Genomic DNA, 18,265 nt, shown 5'->3' on the forward strand with positions numbered 1-18,265 from the left:
ACTATCGTTTGATTACATGTGTTTACTTGATATAAACGAAATGCATCACATTATCACATAAATGTAAAAAAGTGTCATATTTTTAAGTTCATTGGTTGAATATGTAAGATCAATGTAGATTTGATAGTAGGTCGAGTAGGGGACGATCTTAATTAAATATGTGGAACAATTCCAGAATAAGGTTTTACTTATGATTTGATAGTAATTTTGATACGAAAACTAGACTTATCTATTCGTAAAACATAATTTGTATTCATATACTACTTCAGGTAGTGTGGTGTATTAATTCAGAATCTCATCAGGTTGTAAACATATCTTTGTCAAGCGTATCTCTTAAGTTGCTAAGTTCATTGTATTTCTTAACACGCAAAATATCATGTGGCCCGTTTTAGATTGGACTCTTGTAGACAAATTTTACCATAATTGTTGACATTTGCTCCCATCTAATTAAGGGGCAGGTATATGAATATGCACATTAAATTACAACTTGTCATTCAATTAAAACAAAAATATAAGAAACACTGTCTTATATAAGCTACGCACTCGTAAAAATCACTTCTATTTATTATACACCTAAGAAAAAAAAATCAAATTCTACACTATTAATTTCACATATCATGATTTATCATAAAAATGTTAATAAGTTCGTAGTGATGTTCAACAACTATTCATATTCTCTTTTGATGAGAAACATATACATATACTAAAATTTATTAAAATATGGAGGTTTAAGGCTACATATATTGCGTTATTTCTTGCAAGGAAAACACACGTCTTTGCATATTTAGCATATGCATAACATGTAATATTTTGCATATTTAACAATTTAATTCATTTATTTCGAAGGACAGATCAAATTTTATGGAACAAAAAGTGTAAAATAATACTATAGGGTTGTTATAGTAGCATATTGCATTATTTATCTTTCACGGCCCGACCAAAAAGTAGATCAACCAAGAAGTAGAGAAATTATGGAGCTCTGAATTTGCTTGCCCACTTTCTCCAAGATTTTTGGCTAAGCGGATCCAAACCTCCACATGTCAATTCCTCATTTGTTCTTAATTCAAACATTGATTCAAATTTATATAAAAAAAAAAGAAGAAAATTTGCTAATCACTTTAATTCAGTTTCAAATGGTTTGATTGCGATTAGGAATTTTAATTAATGAGAAATCTAATTACACAAGTACAAAGAGGGCCGCAACTACGGAAATCTTTTTAAAGCTTAACAATTAAAAAAAAAATCGCAAATTTTTTAATTTAAATGCTCAACCATTTCTCTTTATAGTCTCATTAGTCAGTCTCCTTATTAACAAAAAAAAAAAAAAAAACACACCGATTCATCATCAGTTTCTCTCATCTTTCTTGTTTTCTCTTCTTTTTTATGTACATCGCCGTCGAAGTATCTCCGGTAATGGAAGAGATCACACAGAAGAGCAAGAAGACTTCCGTTGAGATCGATGAGTCAGCAGGGCCAGTAGTCATTAAAGCTAAACGTAAACGCCGATCGCAACCACGAGAAGCTCCTCCCCAACGCAGCTCCGTCCATAGAGGCGTCACCAGGTTTGTTTTTTTCATGAGAACAAATTAAAACACGCTCAAAACGTCGTCACAGTTTTTTTGCCTTTCATTTAAGGCTTTAACCATAAATATTTTCCCAATTATAAATAGGCATCGATGGACTGGAAGGTACGAAGCACATTTGTGGGATAAGAATAGTTGGAACGAGACTCAAACCAAAAAAGGAAGACAAGGTCAGTCGTCTATACATCATACATACATATTTATGAATTATTATTAAAGATAGAATTATTCGTTACGATCTTTTAATTTGACTCCGATTACTCCGGGGAATGAGTTCGTCATTACTGTTTCTTGATTTGAAAATTTAATTAGCATATCTTTTTGTTATTAATTTGTATATCTTTTTTGTTGTTAATATGTTTTTTTTTTCTCTGACGATGCTGACCGGAATATTGGCTGACTCCATCACGTGCAGTATATTTAGGTGAGTTTGTTTTGGTCATTTTTCATATGGCGTTTTCTAATTGCACTCTCAAATTGGTAGACACTTTATTAGTGAGTGAGGCTAATTACCACTCTTATTATAAATAAATTAATTAAGAACATTATTTTATCAGTTCTTTATAAAGCCAACTTGGTGGTTCAAACAAAAAAAGGTATATGCGTAAAAAAACAAACAGATGATCTGATTACTAAAAAAAGTACTATTCGATTTGGCTTTTTGTAAAGTGCTTACATTATAAAACAATTGACATATGTGAAAAAAAAATGTACGTAAATATAATATTGTAAACACTTAAATGAAAAGAAAGAAAAATTTGTAAACTAAAGTTTATATTAATGTGGTTTGCACAGGTGCATATGACGAAGAAGATGCAGCAGCACGTGCCTACGACTTAGCAGCATTGAAATATTGGGGACGAGACACCATCTTGAACTTCCCTGTAAATTTTCTCGGAATCCAAATTAATTACATACACTTAATTATATATTTAGATTAATATAGTTACTTACTTTTCACATGATCTTTTTGTTTGCTTGCACAATCTTCCTTACCTAAAGCAAAGAAATAAGAAGAGTGTTTACATCTAGTTAAACTTTTTTTTTAATCCTTTTTTTTTTGTGTATGTGTGTGTGATTTATAGTTGTGTAATTATGAAGAAGACATCGAAGAAATGGAAAGCCAGTCAAAGGAAGAGTACATTGGATCTTTGAGAAGGTAAATAATTAAATTAGTTATTGCTTTTGAATGATTGGTGATTAACTAATTGTCTTCATTTTTTTTGGTTAACAAACTAAGAGTTGATTAATAAATTATTTTTGGATTACATTTTTTTACAGGAAAAGTAGTGGGTTTTCACGTGGTGTGTCAAAATATAGAGGCGTTGCAAAGTAAGCTAGAATGCTCCAAAATAAACATATATATTTAAATAAGGATTATTAGAGAATTAGCAATCTCAATATACTAAATCCCAATGCTAATTGGTTATTATGGATTTGCAGGCATCACCATAATGGGAGATGGGAAGCTCGAATTGGAAGAGTGTTTGGCAACAAATATCTATATCTTGGAACCTACGGTAACCTATTTCCTTTAAACACAAACACATAGCTAAATTATAAAAATTCAAGACAAATATCATCACAAAAATACATACAAAACACTTTTTTTGTTTGTTGATAAATTGGATGGTAGTAGTTGACTAGTTGTGTATATATTAATTATATATAACAAAAAAAAACTCTAGATATGCTATGTGGGATTCTGTCTTCATAATATGTAATAACAAAACTTTTTCACTTACAAGTCTTTTAATAGGAGTTGATATGCACGTAATCAGATCTTGTGTTGGTTGGGAAATAGATCACCAAACCCAACCACTTAGTCAAGCCTTCAATTTATTTATTATTTAGTTTTATATTTTTCTTATGTTATAAATAAAATATTTATTGGTTTAAATTATAAGTTGCTCATCCAATTTTACTGGCCAATTTAATTCTATTTATTACGTGTTTCCATATTGTCCTATATCACCGGGGGAAAAAGTACATTTAAAATAAAAATAAAATTATAGTGTATAATGTGATAATTGAATATGTTAATACATAATAGTTTGGGGGTAAAACGTAATTATTAATAAATACATAAAATTATCTTTAACTACTCAATGTTTTGTTTGTGACAATTTGCACCCTTTTGATGTATTTGGCGTAGCTACACAAGAAGAAGCGGCCATAGCGTATGATATAGCAGCAATCGAGTACCGTGGACTTAACGCCGTTACTAACTTCGATATCAGCCGTTATCTGAAACTCCCGGCGCCGGAGAACCTTACCGACGCCGCGAATCAACCCCTGGAGGAGATCCCGCAGTCTGATCTCAGCCCGTTTATAAACCCAACAAACCACGAGTCGGAGTTATCACAGAGCCAATCTTCGTCAGAGGACAACGATGATCGGAAAACAAAGCTCTTAAAGTCGTCACCTTTGAATGCAGAAGAGGTGATCGGACCATCGACGCCTCCGGAGATTGTTCCGCCTCGCCGGAGCTTCCCGGAAGATATACAGACGTATTTCGGGTGTCAAAACTCCGGCAAGTTAACGACGGAGGAAGATGACGTGATCTTCGGTGGTTTAGATTCGTTCCTTACGCCTGATTTCTACAGTGAGTTAGATGGTTGCTAAAAAGAAGTGTTCTTTTGATAAGACTCTAAGAAAGAAAGGATTTGATAAGTTTTGTTTTTTTAGTTTTTTTTGGAATCTCGGTTGTGAAAATCAACATTGACACATCGATTATTCATTCTTGTGACAATTCTATATAATAAAAGTTTGAATCTTTTTTAACAGTTTCCTTGTGGGGTGAATCTGATTTTAGAGGCACTGAGCTAGTTTTGTGAAACTCAGAGATTGATATATTGATTATGTAGAAATAGAAAGGAATACAGATGATGATATCATTGGAGGGATGTTCAGAGATTGAACTCGTCTAGTGATTAAACAGTACAACAAAGCTTGGAATCAATGGAAGCCAAGCAAATGCAGAATGCTTGGTAGCCAGAAGATGGATACCTGCAAAACAGATACAACAAATCTCTTGAAGCCTTAATTTTAAAGCTTAAAAGTATGGTTTGTTTATCTCATTCAGGTTCGAGCAAGTACCTGAAATCGATTACATATTTTGCTTTGTCCACTCTTCCCATTTGAATTATTGTTTGCCTTGGATTTTCCTATAAGCCAATATTACTCAAGGTTTTAGGATTCTTGAGAGATTTGGTTTTGAACAAAAGCTTAGAAGAAGTTATGGAAATGCACCGTGAGTGTGAGCTGAAAGTTCTTCACTGAGCTTTGTATTCTCAGTCCTGTTCTTCCTCTGTCTCTGTAGTCTAACTCATGCTGTTTGGTGATCTGAAGAGAGGAAAAAACTATCAGTTTAAGCTTTCTGGAAATGGAAGATGGTATCAATGAATCCTTGTGAGACTTACTTTGTTGTAATGTGGTATCTTTGAGCATAGCTTCTGAACTTTTTCCTTATTCTCAATCCAATCAAGTGGTAGTTTACTTACCTGTTGGACCTATAAAAACAGATACAAACGTATGTGTATTAACAGTCTTGGTTTTGGGAATGCAAGATTGATGGAGAGAAGTTTCAAGACTAGGCATTTTTACCGGCTTATTGTTGTTCTTCTGCACTGGCTGCTGCTTTGGTAGGATAGCTCTCATTCTTCTGTAGCTCCCTGTCCAAGTAGCTATGGTGGGTGTAAATCTGCAGAAACCAACATTGGCATTAGCATTAGCAGACCAAAAATAAAGAGGGAGTGATTGTTTAAAGACACAATACATCAAATTCCCAAAGCTCACAACTCACATTACAACCGAAAGAAGCGGCTTCACCAATTTACCTACAGGACTCACTCGAACTCCCTGCAATGGAATCAAAAGACCAGAAACATTCAGCTTGGATTCCAAACCTTTGAGCAGAATCAGAGAAAATATACCAGAGTTGAGTGATTATAGGATGAGCAAGGACCTTATCCCATATGTAGTACTTGGAACCCATGAGATTAGCCGTCATAGAACCGACATAACTTTCATCCGAACTGCACAACAATCCCTTAGCATTCTGTGCCACCCTAAATACAGATTTCCCGTTACGCCTCCTATGGTAAGCCATTGCCAGCTTCCGGTCTTTTCGCCCCCGACCTTCCTGAAATATTTCATCCAACACTTGAAAGTTATCATAAAGTTTTGACATCACTGCTTCTCAGTTCTCATACAACATCATATTAGATAAGATGTCTGTTTACTTACATGTGTGTAAAGAGAATATACAGATCCGTCCCGTAAGCCTTCTGGTGATTGTTCTTTTACAATCAGACAGGTGCATCTACCCACATCCAAAGGTAGTGTCTTGCACAACAACGTCCTGTTCAAGAAATTGTATATATAGCTTCAGATATGTTTAGGACAAAAACAAACATAAGAATTGTGGTAACTGGGGGTGTTTTTACCTGTTGGGCAAAGTAGACCAAGAGGAAGCAGGTGCAGCTTCGGAATCCGAAAACTCCCACACTTTCAACGAACTAGAATGCTCAGAATCAACACTAGTCCAAGTTTTCATTCCAACACTACCCTTATCGACGTCACTGTTCATCTGCATACACGCTTGCAGCGATGTCTGCTTCAGAGCCGTTCGACCACCCGTTGAGAAAGACTTGAAATTTGTAACTTCCGCGGGAAACCCAGAATTGCCCTTCATCGATTGAGACTTCAGAGCTCGATCTTGTTTCCGAGTTTCCACAGAGGTCGAGCTTTTCTCCGGCGAGACATTCTCTTTATCCTCTCCTTTCTTAACGGAGACAGAACCTGAGAAAGTGTCCACGTTTTCCTTATTTTCGCCTAACAAATCATTCTCTTTCCCTGAACCAGCCATGTTTTCTTCTTTCCCTTCCTGGGAGGTAAGTTTATATCTTTATAGTTTTTTTGAAGATATAAATCTAGAAATAGGTGTTTGACAATGGTGTTGGGTTAGGTTTGACCTGAAAGTAACGTTTTATAAAAGTCCCACAATGTTTGCATTTGAATTTGAATAAGCCATTGGGGATTGTGCGAGCACAAAACCAAAGACACAGATGGACTTTTCTTTTCTTTGTCTTAACACAAAGGTTTTTTAGATGTCTGTGTTTTGTCTTGCCTTTACTCTATTTCACAAGGACCCAACGGTCACTAAATAAATAGTAGTAGTGGGATTTTTGATTAGTTTTGTCGTTTACCTTTGTCGGGAAACTGAAGGTTGATGATTGGATTGAGGCTCAGCGGGAACTGTGTTTCAACTTTCAAACACTTAACAGTATCAACAACCTGCTGTTTTACTTTTATTAAATTCAACGTCATGCCGTTTTATCCAAAACCGATAAGCTAGAGCCTGAAACCCTCGAGTGGCTATTAGACCATCACTGTTACAAATTAGTCCAAACCATCATTATCGTCACAATGGCTAAAGCCAGCAGCACTCTGTTTGCTTGTTCCTGCTCCGCTTCAGCTCGTTTCTCTCTCTTCCGACCCTCTGAATCTCTTAAACCCTCTGTTCCGAGTGCGAGATTCGCCGTCCCATTGGCTATGGCTGCCTCTGCTGCAACCGCTACAAAGCTGGCTCCAGCCGTGATTGTGGGTGGCGGAAGAGTCGGGAGAGCGTTGCAGGAAATGGGTAATGGCGAGGATTTGTTGGTGAAGAGAGAAGAAGCAGTTCCGGTTGATTTTGAAGGACCCATTTTGGTTTGTACTAGGAATGATGATCTCGATGCTGTTCTTGAAGCTACTCCCCAGTCTAGATGGAAAGGTAGAAACTTTCGTACGCACTAAGAATCGTTTACTGAACTAAAATTGTTAGATGTTTTAGGGGGTTCGATTGTGGCAGAGCCCAGTTCCACATTTTATCCTGATTTGGAACGATCAATGATCACATTATCAAATTTGATTAGATGTGATAAGTTTATGACTTGGTATACTAAAAATGTTTGTGTGTAAATTAATCAGATTTGGTCTTCTTCCAAAATGGAATGATGGAGCCGTGGTTTGAGAGCAAAGGTTTGGGTGATACAGACCAAGTGTTGGCCTATTTTGCTGTGTCAAAGCTCGGCGAGCCTCCAGTGGATGGGAAGACTGACACTAATCCAGAAGGTTTAACTGCTGCTTATGGGAAATGGGCTTCAGAGGTAGCTGCAAGATTGGAATCTGGTGGCCTCTCTTGCAAGGTTATACAAGAAGCACATCATTTCTTCTATATTGATAAAGCAGAAACAGCATGAGTAAACTAAATGTGTTACATTTTTGGTGTTTCTGTGGTTAGGTACTTGACAAGGAAGCTTTTCAGAAGCAAATGTTGGAGAAACTCATTTGGATTTGTGCATTTATGCTTGTTGGAGCTCGTCATCCAGGTGCAAGTGTTGGCATGGTGGAGAAAGAACATAGAGATGAAGTAGAGAAATTACATTCCTTAGTTTCGTTTTAGCATTCAAAATTCCATTCCATTCTTTAGTTCTAATTATTTATACGTTTAGGTGTCGAGACTCATCCAAGAACTTGCAGCAGCTGCTGCAGCAGAAAAAGGACTAACCTTTGAAGAGAATATGGTGGAGAGACTATGTGCTTACTCGCGAGCTGTTTCTCATTTCCCGACTGCTGTTAAAGAGGTACATATTCATCATGATCTCTCTTGTTAACTGCTTGTACACCAGTATCTTGTGTCTCATCTAGTTTTCTGATACTGCAGTTTAAATGGAGGAATGGTTGGTTTTATTTGCTCTCAGAGAAGGCGGTTGCACAAGGGAAACTGGATCCCTGTCCCCTCCATACTGAGTGGCTTAAAGAGCTTAAAGTGATATAGAGTGTCAGTCCGTGTAAACTGTGAGTGTCTGTATTAACTGAGTAGTATATTTATATCTTTTCAAGTAGATGATTTGAAACTAGTGTGAACTGTGTACACGCATGAGAAGTGAAAATAAGATGGATTTGCCGGCTAATGATAATCAGTTCTACCCTTTGTTAACATTCCAGAACTTGCTTATCTGCACAAACTGTTCATTTTCAGTTAATCAATTTTTTTCCTGCTTCTTGTCTCATCATTTAGGGAAGACTATACCATTCAAGAATAAACAAACTAAGACAGAGACCTGTATGGACTTTTTGGAATTATACAAATTAAGAAACAGGATAGTCCACGCAAATGTTGTTTGAAGTTTCAACCGTTACAGGCAAGGTGGTCCAAATAGGCAACCGTGAAGGTTTCTTCGGTTAGTTACTTACCATATAAAACATGATTATATATTAGCTTTAGCATCTTATAACATTAACTCAGTATTCTACAAAGAAAGAAAAAAACAGAGCATAATAAGCAGAAAGAGCTTTTCCATATCTAACCTGCTCTCTCTTCTGGTTCTGCTGATCTGTTTCATTGCAGCAACGGCTCAAGATCTCACAATCTTGAGTTCTTGTCAAAGCCATTGCGGGGGAATAGCAATTCCTTATCCCTTTGGAATTGGTAAAGGTTGCTATCTCAACAACAACGAGTGGTATGAAGTTATCTATAATCAAATCTCAGGAAAACCTGTGCCCATTCTTAATAGTATCAACAGAGAGCTGGTAGATATCTCTCTCCCGGACGAGGAGTCAAGCAATTCCTTTGGGCTAATCCGAATCAAGAACCCGGTAACTTCATTAGGTTGTTCCAGTATGGAAGAACTCAGCTTGGCTTTGAATGTGACTGGAAGACCATTCTTCCTCACCGGCCGTAATACTCTAGTAGCAGTTGGTTGTAACAACAAGGTCTTGATGACGGATGTTAAGTCACATATTGGAGGATGTGAATCTACCTGTGACGTGGGGTCTGGCCAGAGAGGACAGAACATAAGCTGCGACGGCTACAGATGTTGCCAAGCGAAGATACCCTCTGACCGTCTGCAACAGATTGGCATCAAGATAGAGAGCCTTGGTGGTAACACAACGAAACCAGCTGGATGCAGAGTTGCTTTCTTGACAGACGAGGCATATTCTCCTTCAAATATAACCGAACCAGAGTTGTTTTACGACAAGGGATTTGCGACGGTGGAGTTAGGTTGGTTCATATATAGATTACGCAATATGTCCGTTGATACTGGTTGTTATTCCATTATCGAGGGTACAAGTGGTTGGGGTTACAGTAACTATGAAAGTTGCATTTGTAGATATGGTAAGTATTTAGAGCGAAGCTATAGAAACTGCATGTGTAACGGTGGTTACAGAGGCAACCCATATCTCTCGAGTGGATGTATAGGTAAATTAATATGATCTGGTATCACTTTGCATTAGTTTCTGCAAGCTCCATGAATCATTGATGCAATTTTCTTCTATGTAGATATTGATGAGTGTGAAGAGGCCAAAGCTGAAGGGCGCAACCCATGTGGGAAAGGGTATGACTGTGAGAATATCCGGGGAAACTTAACTTGTCGCAAAAAAGGCAAAACACTAGCCATCATTCTTGGTAAGCTACCGACTATGCAATATGTCATCATTTATAGAAAACCCAAGAAAAATGATTTGGCGTTTAATGTGTTTCTTTTGAGATGTGTAGGTATTAGTCTAGGCTTTGGCTTGTTGGTTATAGCCATTGGAGCATGGTGCTTGTATAAGTTTATCAGAAAGCAAAGGGAGATGAAGCGGAAGAAGTTCCTTGAGCTTAATGGAGGACTATTGTTGCAAGAAAACTTTATGTCGAACGAAGGCAACGTTAAGAAGACAAGAGTGTCCATCTCGAAAGAATTGGAGAAAGCCACAGAAAACTGCGGTGGCAAACATGGCGACGAGGTGTCTGAACTTGAGTAGGGAAAAAACGGACAAATATGAGAGAAGTCTCAACGGAATCGGGGAGGATTCGGTATTCACAAGTCCAACTTCATAACGAGGAAGATGATGACGCCATGGGAGGTCCATGGAACGTTCTTACTGATTCCTTCATACAACATCACCACCACATCTTCATATCGTCGAAATATTGTGACCGTCGGAGACCACTACTGTTCGAACCCTAACATTCAAAATTTTGGTGTGATTCAATTTGTTTGTGTTATGTTGTTTTATCCGATTTGGAGAATTTTATACTGAATAACAACATTTTTTTTTTTTTTTTGGTTCGGTTTGTGGCAAACGTTGTGATAACCTAGTGGAGTTCAGCTATGTTGAAACAGAAACATTTATCAACAACTATTTGTGGCAACATCTTATTGCTTTGGTCTTCAATCGTATTATCAGGTGCAACAATACGATTACTTTCGTTGCAACAATAATACGTTCTAGTCAAGAGAGCAATTACTTTCGTTAATAAATGTTTGTGGTTCTTGCTAAAATACTATAGTCCTTTTACGTTCGTGCATTCCCACATAAATCTTGGATTCCAACACAACTAGTGGGACGTCAACTCTAAATTTAGAAGCAAAATCACCAGTTTTCAGAGAACATTAATGTCAAGCATTGAAGCAGAGCTTTGAACTCTAGACGGGATTTGTGCTTAGTTTGATTGTTGCTAGTTAGTTGATCTATAAATAACGCTAATACTAATAGCTGCCAGGTCAAATTTTAGAACTAAATGCGTTCTTTGTTTTTGGTGTTTCTGAGGTTAGGTACCGTACTTGACAAGGAAGCTTTTCAAAAGCAAATGTTGGAGAAACTCATTTGGATTTGTGCATTTATGCTTGTTCGAGCTTGTCCTCCAGGGGCAAGTGTTGGCATGGTGGAGAAAGAACATAGAGATGAAGTAGAGTGTCAGTCCGTGTAAACTGTGAGTGTTTGTATTAACAAAGTAGTATTTTTATATCTTTTAAGTAGATGATTTGAAACTAGCGTGAACGCACGAGAAGTGAAATTAAGATGGATTTACCTGATTACTCTAATCAGTTCTACCCTTTGTAAAAAGTTCAGACTTTACTTATCCGCGTAAACTGTTCATTTTCAATTAATAATTTTTTTTGTGCTTCTTGTCCCATCAATTAGGTAAGACTAGACTTATCAATACTACTAATAAAAAGATTAAGACAAAGACCACGCATTTAATCTTGTTAGTCCACGCATGTAGACTTTTTTGGAATCATAAAAATTATGAAGCAGGATAGTCCGTCCACGTAATCTTGTTTGAAGTTTCAGCCATTTGCAGGTAGGTACAGAGGTCCAAATAGGCAACAACCAGGAAAGTTCTTCGGTTAGTTATTAATAATATATATAAAACACATGTTTTCCATTAACATTAGCATCTTTTTTAGTACTCTCTACAAAGAAAGAAACAAAAAAAAAAACAGAGCATAATGAGCAGAAAGAGAGTTTCGATATCTAGCCTGATCTCGCTTCTGATTCTGCTGATCCATGGTTCGAATACAGCAACGGCTCAAGATCTTACAATCCTGAGTTCTTGTCAAAGCCATTGCGGGGGAATAACAATTCCTTATCCCTTTGGAATTGGTAAAGATTGCTATCTCAACAAAGACGACTGGTATGAAGTTCTCTGTAACGGAACCTCACGAAACCCTCTGCCCATTCTTAAACGTATCAACAGACAACTGGTGAATATCTCTCTTCCGGACGAGTTCTCAGGCGATTCCTTTGGACTAATCCGAATCAAGAATTCGATAACTTCATTAGGTTGTTCCAATATGGAAGAAGTCAACATGACTTTGAACGTGACCGGAAGCCCATTCTTCATCACCGGTCGCAATACTCTAGTAGCAGTTGGTTGTAACAACAAGGCCTTGATGACGGATGTTAAGCCACATATTGGAGGATGCGAGTCTACCTGTGACGTGGGGTCTGGCCAGACAGGACAGAACACAAGCTGCGACGGCTACAGATGTTGCCAAGCGAAGATACCCTCTGACCGTCTGCAACAGATTGGAATCAAGATTGAGAGCCTTGATGGTAACACAACGAAATCAGTTGGATGTAGAGTTGGTTTCTTGACAGACGAGGCATATTCTCCTTCAAATGTAACCGAACCAGAGTTGTTTTATGACAAGGGGTATGCAACGGTGGAGTTAGGTTGGTTCATCGATACGGTACACAATATGTCCGTTGATACTGGTGTTTGCTATCCAATTATCGAGAGTAGAAGCGGTTGGAGTTCCAGTAACTATAAAAGTTGCATTTGTAGTTATGGCACGTATTTAGAGCGAAGCTATAGAAGTTGCATATGTAACAGTGGTTACAGAGGCAATCCATATCTCTCGAGTGGATGTATAGGTAAGTTAATATTATCTGGTATCACTTATTCACTTTGCATTAGTTTCTGCAAGCTCCATGAATCATTGATGCATTTTTCGTCTATGTAGATATTGATGAGTGTGAAGAAGCCAAAACTGAAGGGCGCAGCCGTTGTGGGGAAGGGTACGACTGTGAGAATATCCCAGGAAACTTTAGATGTACATCAAAAACACTAGCCATTATTCTTGGTAAGCTACCGGCTAATGCAATATGTCATCATTTATAGAAAACCCAAGGAAAAGGATTTGGCTATTAATGTGTTTCTTTTGAGATGTCTAGGTATTAGTCTCGGCTTTGGCTTGTTGGTTTCAGCCATTGAAGCATGGTGGTTGTATAAGTTTATCAGAAAGCAAAGGGAGATAAAGCGGAAGAAGAAGTTCTTTAAGCGTAATGGAGGACTATTGTTGCAACAACAATTGTTTTCCAACGAAGGAAACGTTGAGAGGACAAGAGTGTTCAGCTCGAAAGAATTGGAGAAAGCCACAGAAAAATTCAGTGTAAACCGTGTGCTTGGTCAGGACGGTCAAGGAACCGTATACAAGGGAATGCTCGTTGATGGTAGAATAGTAGCTGTTAAAAAATCCAAAGTTGTGGATGAAGACAAGCTGGAAGAGTTCATTAATGAGGTTGTGATTCTTTCACAGATCAACCATAGAAACATCGTGAAACTTTTGGAATGCTGCCTTGAAACAGACGTTCCTATTTTGGTGTACGAGTTCATTCCCAATGGAAACCTTTTCGAGCATCTCCATCACGAAGATGAGTCTGATGATTACACAATGGCCACTTGGTAAATGCGTCTACGTATTGCTGTAGATATTGCGGGAGCCCTTTCCTACCTCCACTCAGCGGCATCATTTCCAATTTATCACAGAGACATCAAATCCACAAACATAATGTTGGACGAGAAATATCGTGCCAAAGTGTCTGACTTTGGAACTTCAAGATCGGTAACCATAGACCATACGCATCTCACAACTCTAGTTGCAGGTACAGTAGGTTATGTAGATCCGGAGTATTTTCAATCAAGCCAATTTACAGACAAGATCGATGTTTATAGCTTCGGAGTTGTGCTTGTGGAGCTCATCACAGGGGAGAAACCAATTTCTTTTTTGAGGTCTGACGAAAACAAAACTTTGGCAACTTATTTCATTCTTGCAATGAAAGATTCCAAGCTTTCCAGCATTATTGATGCTCGAATCAAAGATAACAGCAACATGGAACAAGTCACTGCGGTGGCAAAGCTCGCGAGGAGGTGTCTTAACTTGAATGAGAATAAACGGCCAAATATGAGAGAAGTCTCAACGGAATTGGAGAGGATTCGAAATTCACAAGTCCAACTTCATAACGAGGAAGATGATGACGCCATGGAGATCATCAACATAGGGGATCCTTGGAACATTCTTACTGATTCTTCATCCAACATCACCACCACATCTTCATATCGTCGAAACATTTTATGAGCATGAGAGACCACTAGTATTCCAACCGTATCATTTGACATTTTGGTGTGATTCGATTTGCCTAGTTATGTTGATTTATCCGGTTTGGAGAATGATCTATTGAGGAGTGATATCATTTTTTTTTTCAAACCGGTTTGCAGCAAACGCTGTGATACTATGTGATAATGTGAACTAGTTGAGTGTCTTCAATAGTATTGTCAGTACCCTGCTTTAATACTTGCCATTAATATTAAGGTTTTGCTTTGAATTTTAGAGTTGACGTCCCTTTAGACACTAGTTGTCTTTAGAATCCAATACATAGGTGGGAAATGAATGCACGAACGTAACCGGACTTTATTATTTTAGCAAAGGACCACGTCCATTTATCAACGAAAGTAATCGCTTTTGAGTAGAACGTTTATGAGATTGGAGACTATGACTAGAATCTAGAATAGTAGTCTCATCCATTGTATTTGTAGTTCTAGTTGTTGCACTGGTTAATTAGGACACACCAATCATCTTTACCAATTACCATGGAGTTTCGGGAAACGTGGATTATTTTGGTTAGTAATATAGATTATAAAAAATTTCGCCCACCGTGGGGCTCGAACCCACGACCACAAGGTTAAGAGCCTTGCGCTCTACCAACTGAGCTAGACGGGCTTGGTGCTTATCGTTACTGTTACTTATTAGTTGTCTATTAATAAAGCTAGTACCTGCCAAATCAAACAATCACCATAATGAGACTGTTATGAGAACATTTAACAAAATAGCTTACCACTAAATAATGTAGGATTCAGCTAAAACATTTTATAAAGTCATTTCATCTAGAACTCCAAAAATTTATATCTATCTATGAAATTTTTCCAGAACTAGTTGGCATAATTAAAGCCAATCCCAAGATTCCCCCAATACTAACTCACACCAAAACCAAAATAAAATCTGGTTCCTACAAAGAAATCGATATACATAGCTGCGATAAGTGACTTTACATACAGCAGGAATGCTCCAATTCTGCCTCGGATTCAGACCTTGTTTGCAACATTAGCATCCATCAGATTGACCTAAGATGTACCTAGATTTACAGCCTCACAATTTTAGCCAACTAGGTCTTCATGGTCAATATACATTACTCTGTTCTCAAAACAGAGCTTTTGTGGGTGAAATTGCTCTTCTTTGAGTTTTTTATTTTTATTTTCCAAATTCTGGAGTTTTCATATGGTCTGCAAGAAAATTGAATTTTATAATCCAATGTTCTCATTCATTAATTTAAAACAGAATCCGTCAAGCGTAGAGTTGAATTTTGTAATAGTATTTTAATGTTTTGTAACTTGCTTCACGCTTCTATCTTAACTTCTATTGACCTTTTCAACAGATCAGCGAAAGTACTTTAAAACATTTTTTTTCTAGAAAGAAAAGACTGATCAGATCAAGTTAAAGAAAACAGAACTATGAAGAGAAAGACTTACAACTTCCAATGTACAGTAGTAGCATATGTCCTTACTCTTCTCATCAATGGCTCATCAGCAGCAACACCTCCAAATAGTAATTCTTCAAATCCTTGTATTAGAACATGTGGAGGAATCTCGATTCCATTCCCTTTTGGGATCGGGAAGGATTGTTATCTCAACAGCTGGTACAAGGTTGTCTGCAACAGCACCACCCTCGGATCCCGCACAACTGTTCCCTTCCTCACTAGGATTAACAGAGAAGTGGTGGACATCTCTCTTCCAGAAATATATGACCAACATGGATTAGTTTACATCAAAACTCATGTGACTTCGTTGGGTTGTTCAAGTAATAATACTAGTCAAAGACCCCAAAACTCTCTCCCGGGTCTGAATCTCACAGGCAAGGGCAGCCCATATTTCCTCACCGACGAGAACCGCCTTGTGGCGGTTGGTTGCGGTACAAAGGCTTTGATGACGGATATTGAATCAGAGATCTTGGGTTGTGAATCGAGCTGCGAAAAGAGCAAGAGTGGTGAACAAGTAACAAACTCGATATGTAACGGTTACAGATGCTGCCAAGCAAGGATACCGGTGGGGCGTCCTCAGGTTATAAGCGTCAATATAGAAAACTCTGGCGGAGGAGAAGGAAGTTGCAAGGTTGCATTCTTGACGAACAAAAGGTATTCGCCGTCGAATGTTACAGAGGCAGAACAGTTTCATAGCGATGGATACGAGGTGGTAGAGTTAGGATGGTACTTTGTCACTTCGGACTCTCGCTTTAGGAGCCCCTTGGGCTGCGTAAATTTGACCAGCGATGGTGATTACTTCCCAGAAAGTTGCAGTTGCGAGTATGATTACTTATCCGGGACGAGTTATAGGAATTGCTATTGCAACTCTGGCTACGCAGGGAACCCATACCTTCGAGGTGGCTGCATAGGTAAGTAAGTGATCCTTTTCTTCTTTTGTTAGTTCAAAAATGGATTATATCATCAATAATTATGATTCAAAATTGTGTAGAAACTGATTTATGCGAAGGGCAGCATAGATGTGGTGAAGGGACTTATTGTGTTAATATGCCTGGATCGTCATACACGTGCAAGCCTAAGCCCAATATAAACAAGCATGCTAAATTCACCATGATTCAAGGTGAGTGGCATCTTTTAACTACCAAATTATAAGCTAAGAGTAGAGGATAATATACCTTATCTTTTTTTACATTGGCTGGTGCAGGCATTGCTATAGGTTTATCTGGATTATTGTTTTTTGTCGGGTTATTCTGGCTGTTTAAGGTCGTTAAGAAGCGAAGAAGGATCATCCAAAGCAAAAAGTTCTTCAAACAAAATGGAGGCTTGCTGTTGAATCAACAAATAACTACTACGAAGGATGGAAATGTAGAGATGTCAAAGGTATTCAGTTCAAAAGAGTTGAAAAGAGCCACTGATAACTTTAGTGTGAACAGAGTGCTTGGGCAAGGTGGTCAAGGCACTGTGTACAAGGGAATGCTAGTAGACGGGAGGATTGTTGCGGTTAAAAGATCAAAACTTGTTGATGAAGACAAATTGGAAGAGTTTATCAATGAGGTCGTTCTTCTCTCACAATCGAATCACCGCAATATAGTGAAACTATTAGGATGTTGCTTGGAGACGGAAGTTCCAATCTTAGTGTACGAATATATTCCTAATGGAGATTTGTACAAACGGCTTCATGATGAGTCTGATGATTACACGATGACTTGGGAAGTACGGCTTCGCATAGCCATAGAGACGGCAGGAGCTCTTACATACATGCACTCAGCTGCATCTTTCCCAATATTCCACAGAGATATCAAGACTACTAATATACTACTGGATGAGAAATACAGAGCAAAGGTTTCAGATTTCGGAACTTCAAGATCCATAACTATTGATCAAACTCACTTGACAACATTAGTTGCGGGAACTTTTGGTTACATGGATCCAGAGTACTTCATGTCGAGCCAATACACTCACAAAAGCGATGTTTATAGTTTTGGGGTTGTGTTGGTGGAGCTCATAACAGGAGAAAAACCGATGTCACGTGTCCGGTCTGAAGAAGGCAGAGGTTTGGCAACTGATTTCCTAGAGGCAATGAAAGAGAACAGAGCTGTTCACATAATTGATATTAGGATCAAAGACGAAAGCAAGCTGGATCAAATAATGGCGGTAGCAAAACTCGCCCGAAAATGTCTTAGCCGGAAAGGGACGAAGCGGCCAAACATGAGAGAGGTTTCATTTGAGCTTGAGAGGATTCGTTCTTCATCACCTGAAGATTTAGAGGTCCATGTTAAAATGATGATGGAGAGGACCAAACCATGGAAATCAACAGAGGATGTTTTTAAGGGCGAGCACACGACATTCCCACACTTTATGTTAAATGTATCCCTAAAGTTAGAAACTTAGACGAACATATTGACGAGCAAATCAATAGGATCACGTTGACAACAATCATAGCCACGAAGTAGATATATGCGAATTTCAAAGTCTATACATACTTTCAAGCTTAAGTGTGGATTTGTGGTGGTGGTGGTGGTGGTATGACGTATTTGCATGTATAT

The 18,265-nt window shown here is 38.1% G+C and overlaps 6 protein-coding genes, 1 long non-coding RNA gene, 1 other non-coding gene and 1 pseudogene across 10 annotated transcripts; 6 read left to right on the forward strand and 3 right to left on the reverse strand.

The window, feature by feature from the left end:
- Positions 1-1,265: 1,265 nt before the first annotated feature.
- LOC104740293 (AP2-like ethylene-responsive transcription factor At1g16060) lies at positions 1,266-4,369 on the forward strand. The gene is made up of 8 exons (XM_010460843.3): positions 1,266-1,562; positions 1,671-1,753; positions 1,999-2,007; positions 2,379-2,467; positions 2,669-2,742; positions 2,865-2,915; positions 3,027-3,103; positions 3,739-4,369. The coding sequence occupies exons 1-8, from the start codon at positions 1,384-1,386 to the stop codon at positions 4,206-4,208; spliced, it is 1,032 nt and encodes a 343-aa protein (XP_010459145.1). The 5' UTR covers positions 1,266-1,383; the 3' UTR covers positions 4,209-4,369.
- On the reverse strand, positions 2,221-2,665 carry LOC147927908 (uncharacterized). The gene is made up of 2 exons (XR_015580907.1): positions 2,538-2,665; positions 2,221-2,465 (listed from the first exon to the last, which is right to left on the reverse strand). It is a non-coding gene; the product is annotated as an uncharacterized LOC147927908 (long non-coding RNA).
- Positions 4,370-4,412: 43 nt separating the features above from the next.
- Positions 4,413-6,696, reverse strand: LOC104740294 (tubby-like protein 8). Its single transcript, XM_010460844.3, has 9 exons — positions 6,032-6,696; positions 5,832-5,946; positions 5,551-5,727; positions 5,389-5,444; positions 5,190-5,286; positions 5,006-5,095; positions 4,836-4,928; positions 4,683-4,750; positions 4,413-4,592 (listed from the first exon to the last, which is right to left on the reverse strand). The coding sequence occupies exons 1-9, from the start codon at positions 6,451-6,453 to the stop codon at positions 4,517-4,519; spliced, it is 1,194 nt and encodes a 397-aa protein (XP_010459146.1). The 5' UTR covers positions 6,454-6,696; the 3' UTR covers positions 4,413-4,516.
- A 148-nt stretch (positions 6,697-6,844) lies between these two features.
- LOC104740296 (uncharacterized) lies at positions 6,845-8,542 on the forward strand. The gene is made up of 5 exons (XM_010460846.3): positions 6,845-7,359; positions 7,557-7,774; positions 7,870-7,998; positions 8,081-8,212; positions 8,293-8,542. The coding sequence occupies exons 1-5, from the start codon at positions 7,014-7,016 to the stop codon at positions 8,404-8,406; spliced, it is 939 nt and encodes a 312-aa protein (XP_010459148.1). The 5' UTR covers positions 6,845-7,013; the 3' UTR covers positions 8,407-8,542.
- Positions 8,543-8,672: 130 nt separating this feature from the next.
- On the forward strand, positions 8,673-10,770 carry LOC104740295 (wall-associated receptor kinase-like 22). Of its 2 annotated transcripts, XM_087486531.1 has the most exons (5): positions 8,673-8,812; positions 8,980-9,633; positions 9,743-9,831; positions 9,913-10,038; positions 10,129-10,770. In XM_087486531.1, exons 2-5 carry the CDS (start codon positions 9,536-9,538, stop codon positions 10,377-10,379), a joined length of 564 nt encoding a protein of 187 aa, XP_087342657.1. In that variant the 5' UTR covers positions 8,673-8,812; positions 8,980-9,535; the 3' UTR covers positions 10,380-10,770. The 2 variants fall into 2 exon arrangements, with proteins under 2 accessions (XP_087342657.1, XP_019091287.2); XM_019235742.2 differs by having other exon boundaries at positions 8,980-9,831.
- A 935-nt stretch (positions 10,771-11,705) lies between these two features.
- Positions 11,706-14,515, forward strand: LOC104740297 (wall-associated receptor kinase-like 22). Its single transcript, XM_019235739.2, has 3 exons — positions 11,706-12,779; positions 12,869-12,988; positions 13,080-14,515. Exons 1-3 carry the CDS (start codon positions 11,852-11,854, stop codon positions 13,592-13,594), a joined length of 1,563 nt encoding a protein of 520 aa, XP_019091284.1. The 5' UTR covers positions 11,706-11,851; the 3' UTR covers positions 13,595-14,515.
- On the forward strand, positions 13,595-14,263 carry LOC109125231 (wall-associated receptor kinase-like 9). The gene has a single exon (XM_019235462.1). It carries the CDS (start codon positions 13,595-13,597, stop codon positions 14,261-14,263), a length of 669 nt encoding a protein of 222 aa, XP_019091007.1.
- Positions 14,516-14,832: 317 nt separating the features above from the next.
- Positions 14,833-14,905, reverse strand: TRNAK-CUU (transfer RNA lysine (anticodon CUU)). Its single transcript has one exon. It is a non-coding gene; the product is annotated as a tRNA-Lys (tRNA).
- Positions 14,906-15,666: 761 nt separating this feature from the next.
- LOC104740298 (wall-associated receptor kinase-like 1) lies at positions 15,667-18,158 on the forward strand (annotated as a pseudogene). The gene is made up of 3 exons (XR_015580908.1): positions 15,667-16,630; positions 16,711-16,839; positions 16,924-18,158. The product of XR_015580908.1 is annotated as a wall-associated receptor kinase-like 1 (transcript).
- Positions 18,159-18,265: the final 107 nt, after the last annotated feature.

The sequence above is a fragment of the Camelina sativa genome, chromosome 14, assembly GCF_030686135.1.
Source record: "Camelina sativa cultivar CO46 ecotype springtype chromosome 14, ASM3068613v1".
In the NCBI taxonomy this organism is placed as follows: domain Eukaryota; kingdom Viridiplantae; phylum Streptophyta; class Magnoliopsida; order Brassicales; family Brassicaceae; genus Camelina; species Camelina sativa.

What these genes read in the sequence shown, in the direction of transcription:
- LOC104740294 (XM_010460844.3), bottom strand. Translation starts at nt 6,453, where the DNA reads ATGGCTGGTTCAGGGAAAGAGAATGATTTGTTAGGCGAAAATAAGGAA. An exon ending in AGTACTACATATGGGATAAG is followed by an intron (nt 5,445 to 5,550) that starts GTCCTTGCTCAT and finishes ATTCCATTGCAG; the next exon opens with GGAGTTCGAGTGAGTCCTGT. An exon ending in AGATACCACATTACAACAAA is followed by an intron (nt 4,929 to 5,005) that starts GTAAGTCTCACA and finishes TCCTCTCTTCAG; the next exon opens with ATCACCAAACAGCATGAGTT.
- LOC109125231 (XM_019235462.1), top strand. Translation starts at nt 13,595, where the DNA reads ATGCGTCTACGTATTGCTGTAGATATTGCGGGAGCCCTTTCCTACCTC.
- LOC104740296 (XM_010460846.3), top strand. Translation starts at nt 7,014, where the DNA reads ATGGCTAAAGCCAGCAGCACTCTGTTTGCTTGTTCCTGCTCCGCTTCA. An exon ending in CTGGTGGCCTCTCTTGCAAG is followed by an intron (nt 7,775 to 7,869) that starts GTTATACAAGAA and finishes TTCTGTGGTTAG; the next exon opens with GTACTTGACAAGGAAGCTTT. An exon ending in AGAAAGAACATAGAGATGAA is followed by an intron (nt 7,999 to 8,080) that starts GTAGAGAAATTA and finishes TTATACGTTTAG; the next exon opens with GTGTCGAGACTCATCCAAGA.
- LOC104740297 (XM_019235739.2), top strand. Translation starts at nt 11,852, where the DNA reads ATGAGCAGAAAGAGAGTTTCGATATCTAGCCTGATCTCGCTTCTGATT. An exon ending in TCTCTCGAGTGGATGTATAG is followed by an intron (nt 12,780 to 12,868) that starts GTAAGTTAATAT and finishes TCGTCTATGTAG; the next exon opens with ATATTGATGAGTGTGAAGAA. An exon ending in AACACTAGCCATTATTCTTG is followed by an intron (nt 12,989 to 13,079) that starts GTAAGCTACCGG and finishes TGAGATGTCTAG; the next exon opens with GTATTAGTCTCGGCTTTGGC.
- LOC104740293 (XM_010460843.3), top strand. Translation starts at nt 1,384, where the DNA reads ATGTACATCGCCGTCGAAGTATCTCCGGTAATGGAAGAGATCACACAG. An exon ending in ACACCATCTTGAACTTCCCT is followed by an intron (nt 2,468 to 2,668) that starts GTAAATTTTCTC and finishes TGTGATTTATAG; the next exon opens with TTGTGTAATTATGAAGAAGA. An exon ending in TACATTGGATCTTTGAGAAG is followed by an intron (nt 2,743 to 2,864) that starts GTAAATAATTAA and finishes ATTTTTTTACAG; the next exon opens with GAAAAGTAGTGGGTTTTCAC.
- LOC104740295 (XM_019235742.2), top strand. Translation starts at nt 8,746, where the DNA reads ATGTTGTTTGAAGTTTCAACCGTTACAGGCAAGGTGGTCCAAATAGGC. An exon ending in CAACCGTGAAGGTTTCTTCG is followed by an intron (nt 8,813 to 8,979) that starts GTTAGTTACTTA and finishes GTTTCATTGCAG; the next exon opens with CAACGGCTCAAGATCTCACA. An exon ending in AACACTAGCCATCATTCTTG is followed by an intron (nt 10,039 to 10,128) that starts GTAAGCTACCGA and finishes TGAGATGTGTAG; the next exon opens with GTATTAGTCTAGGCTTTGGC.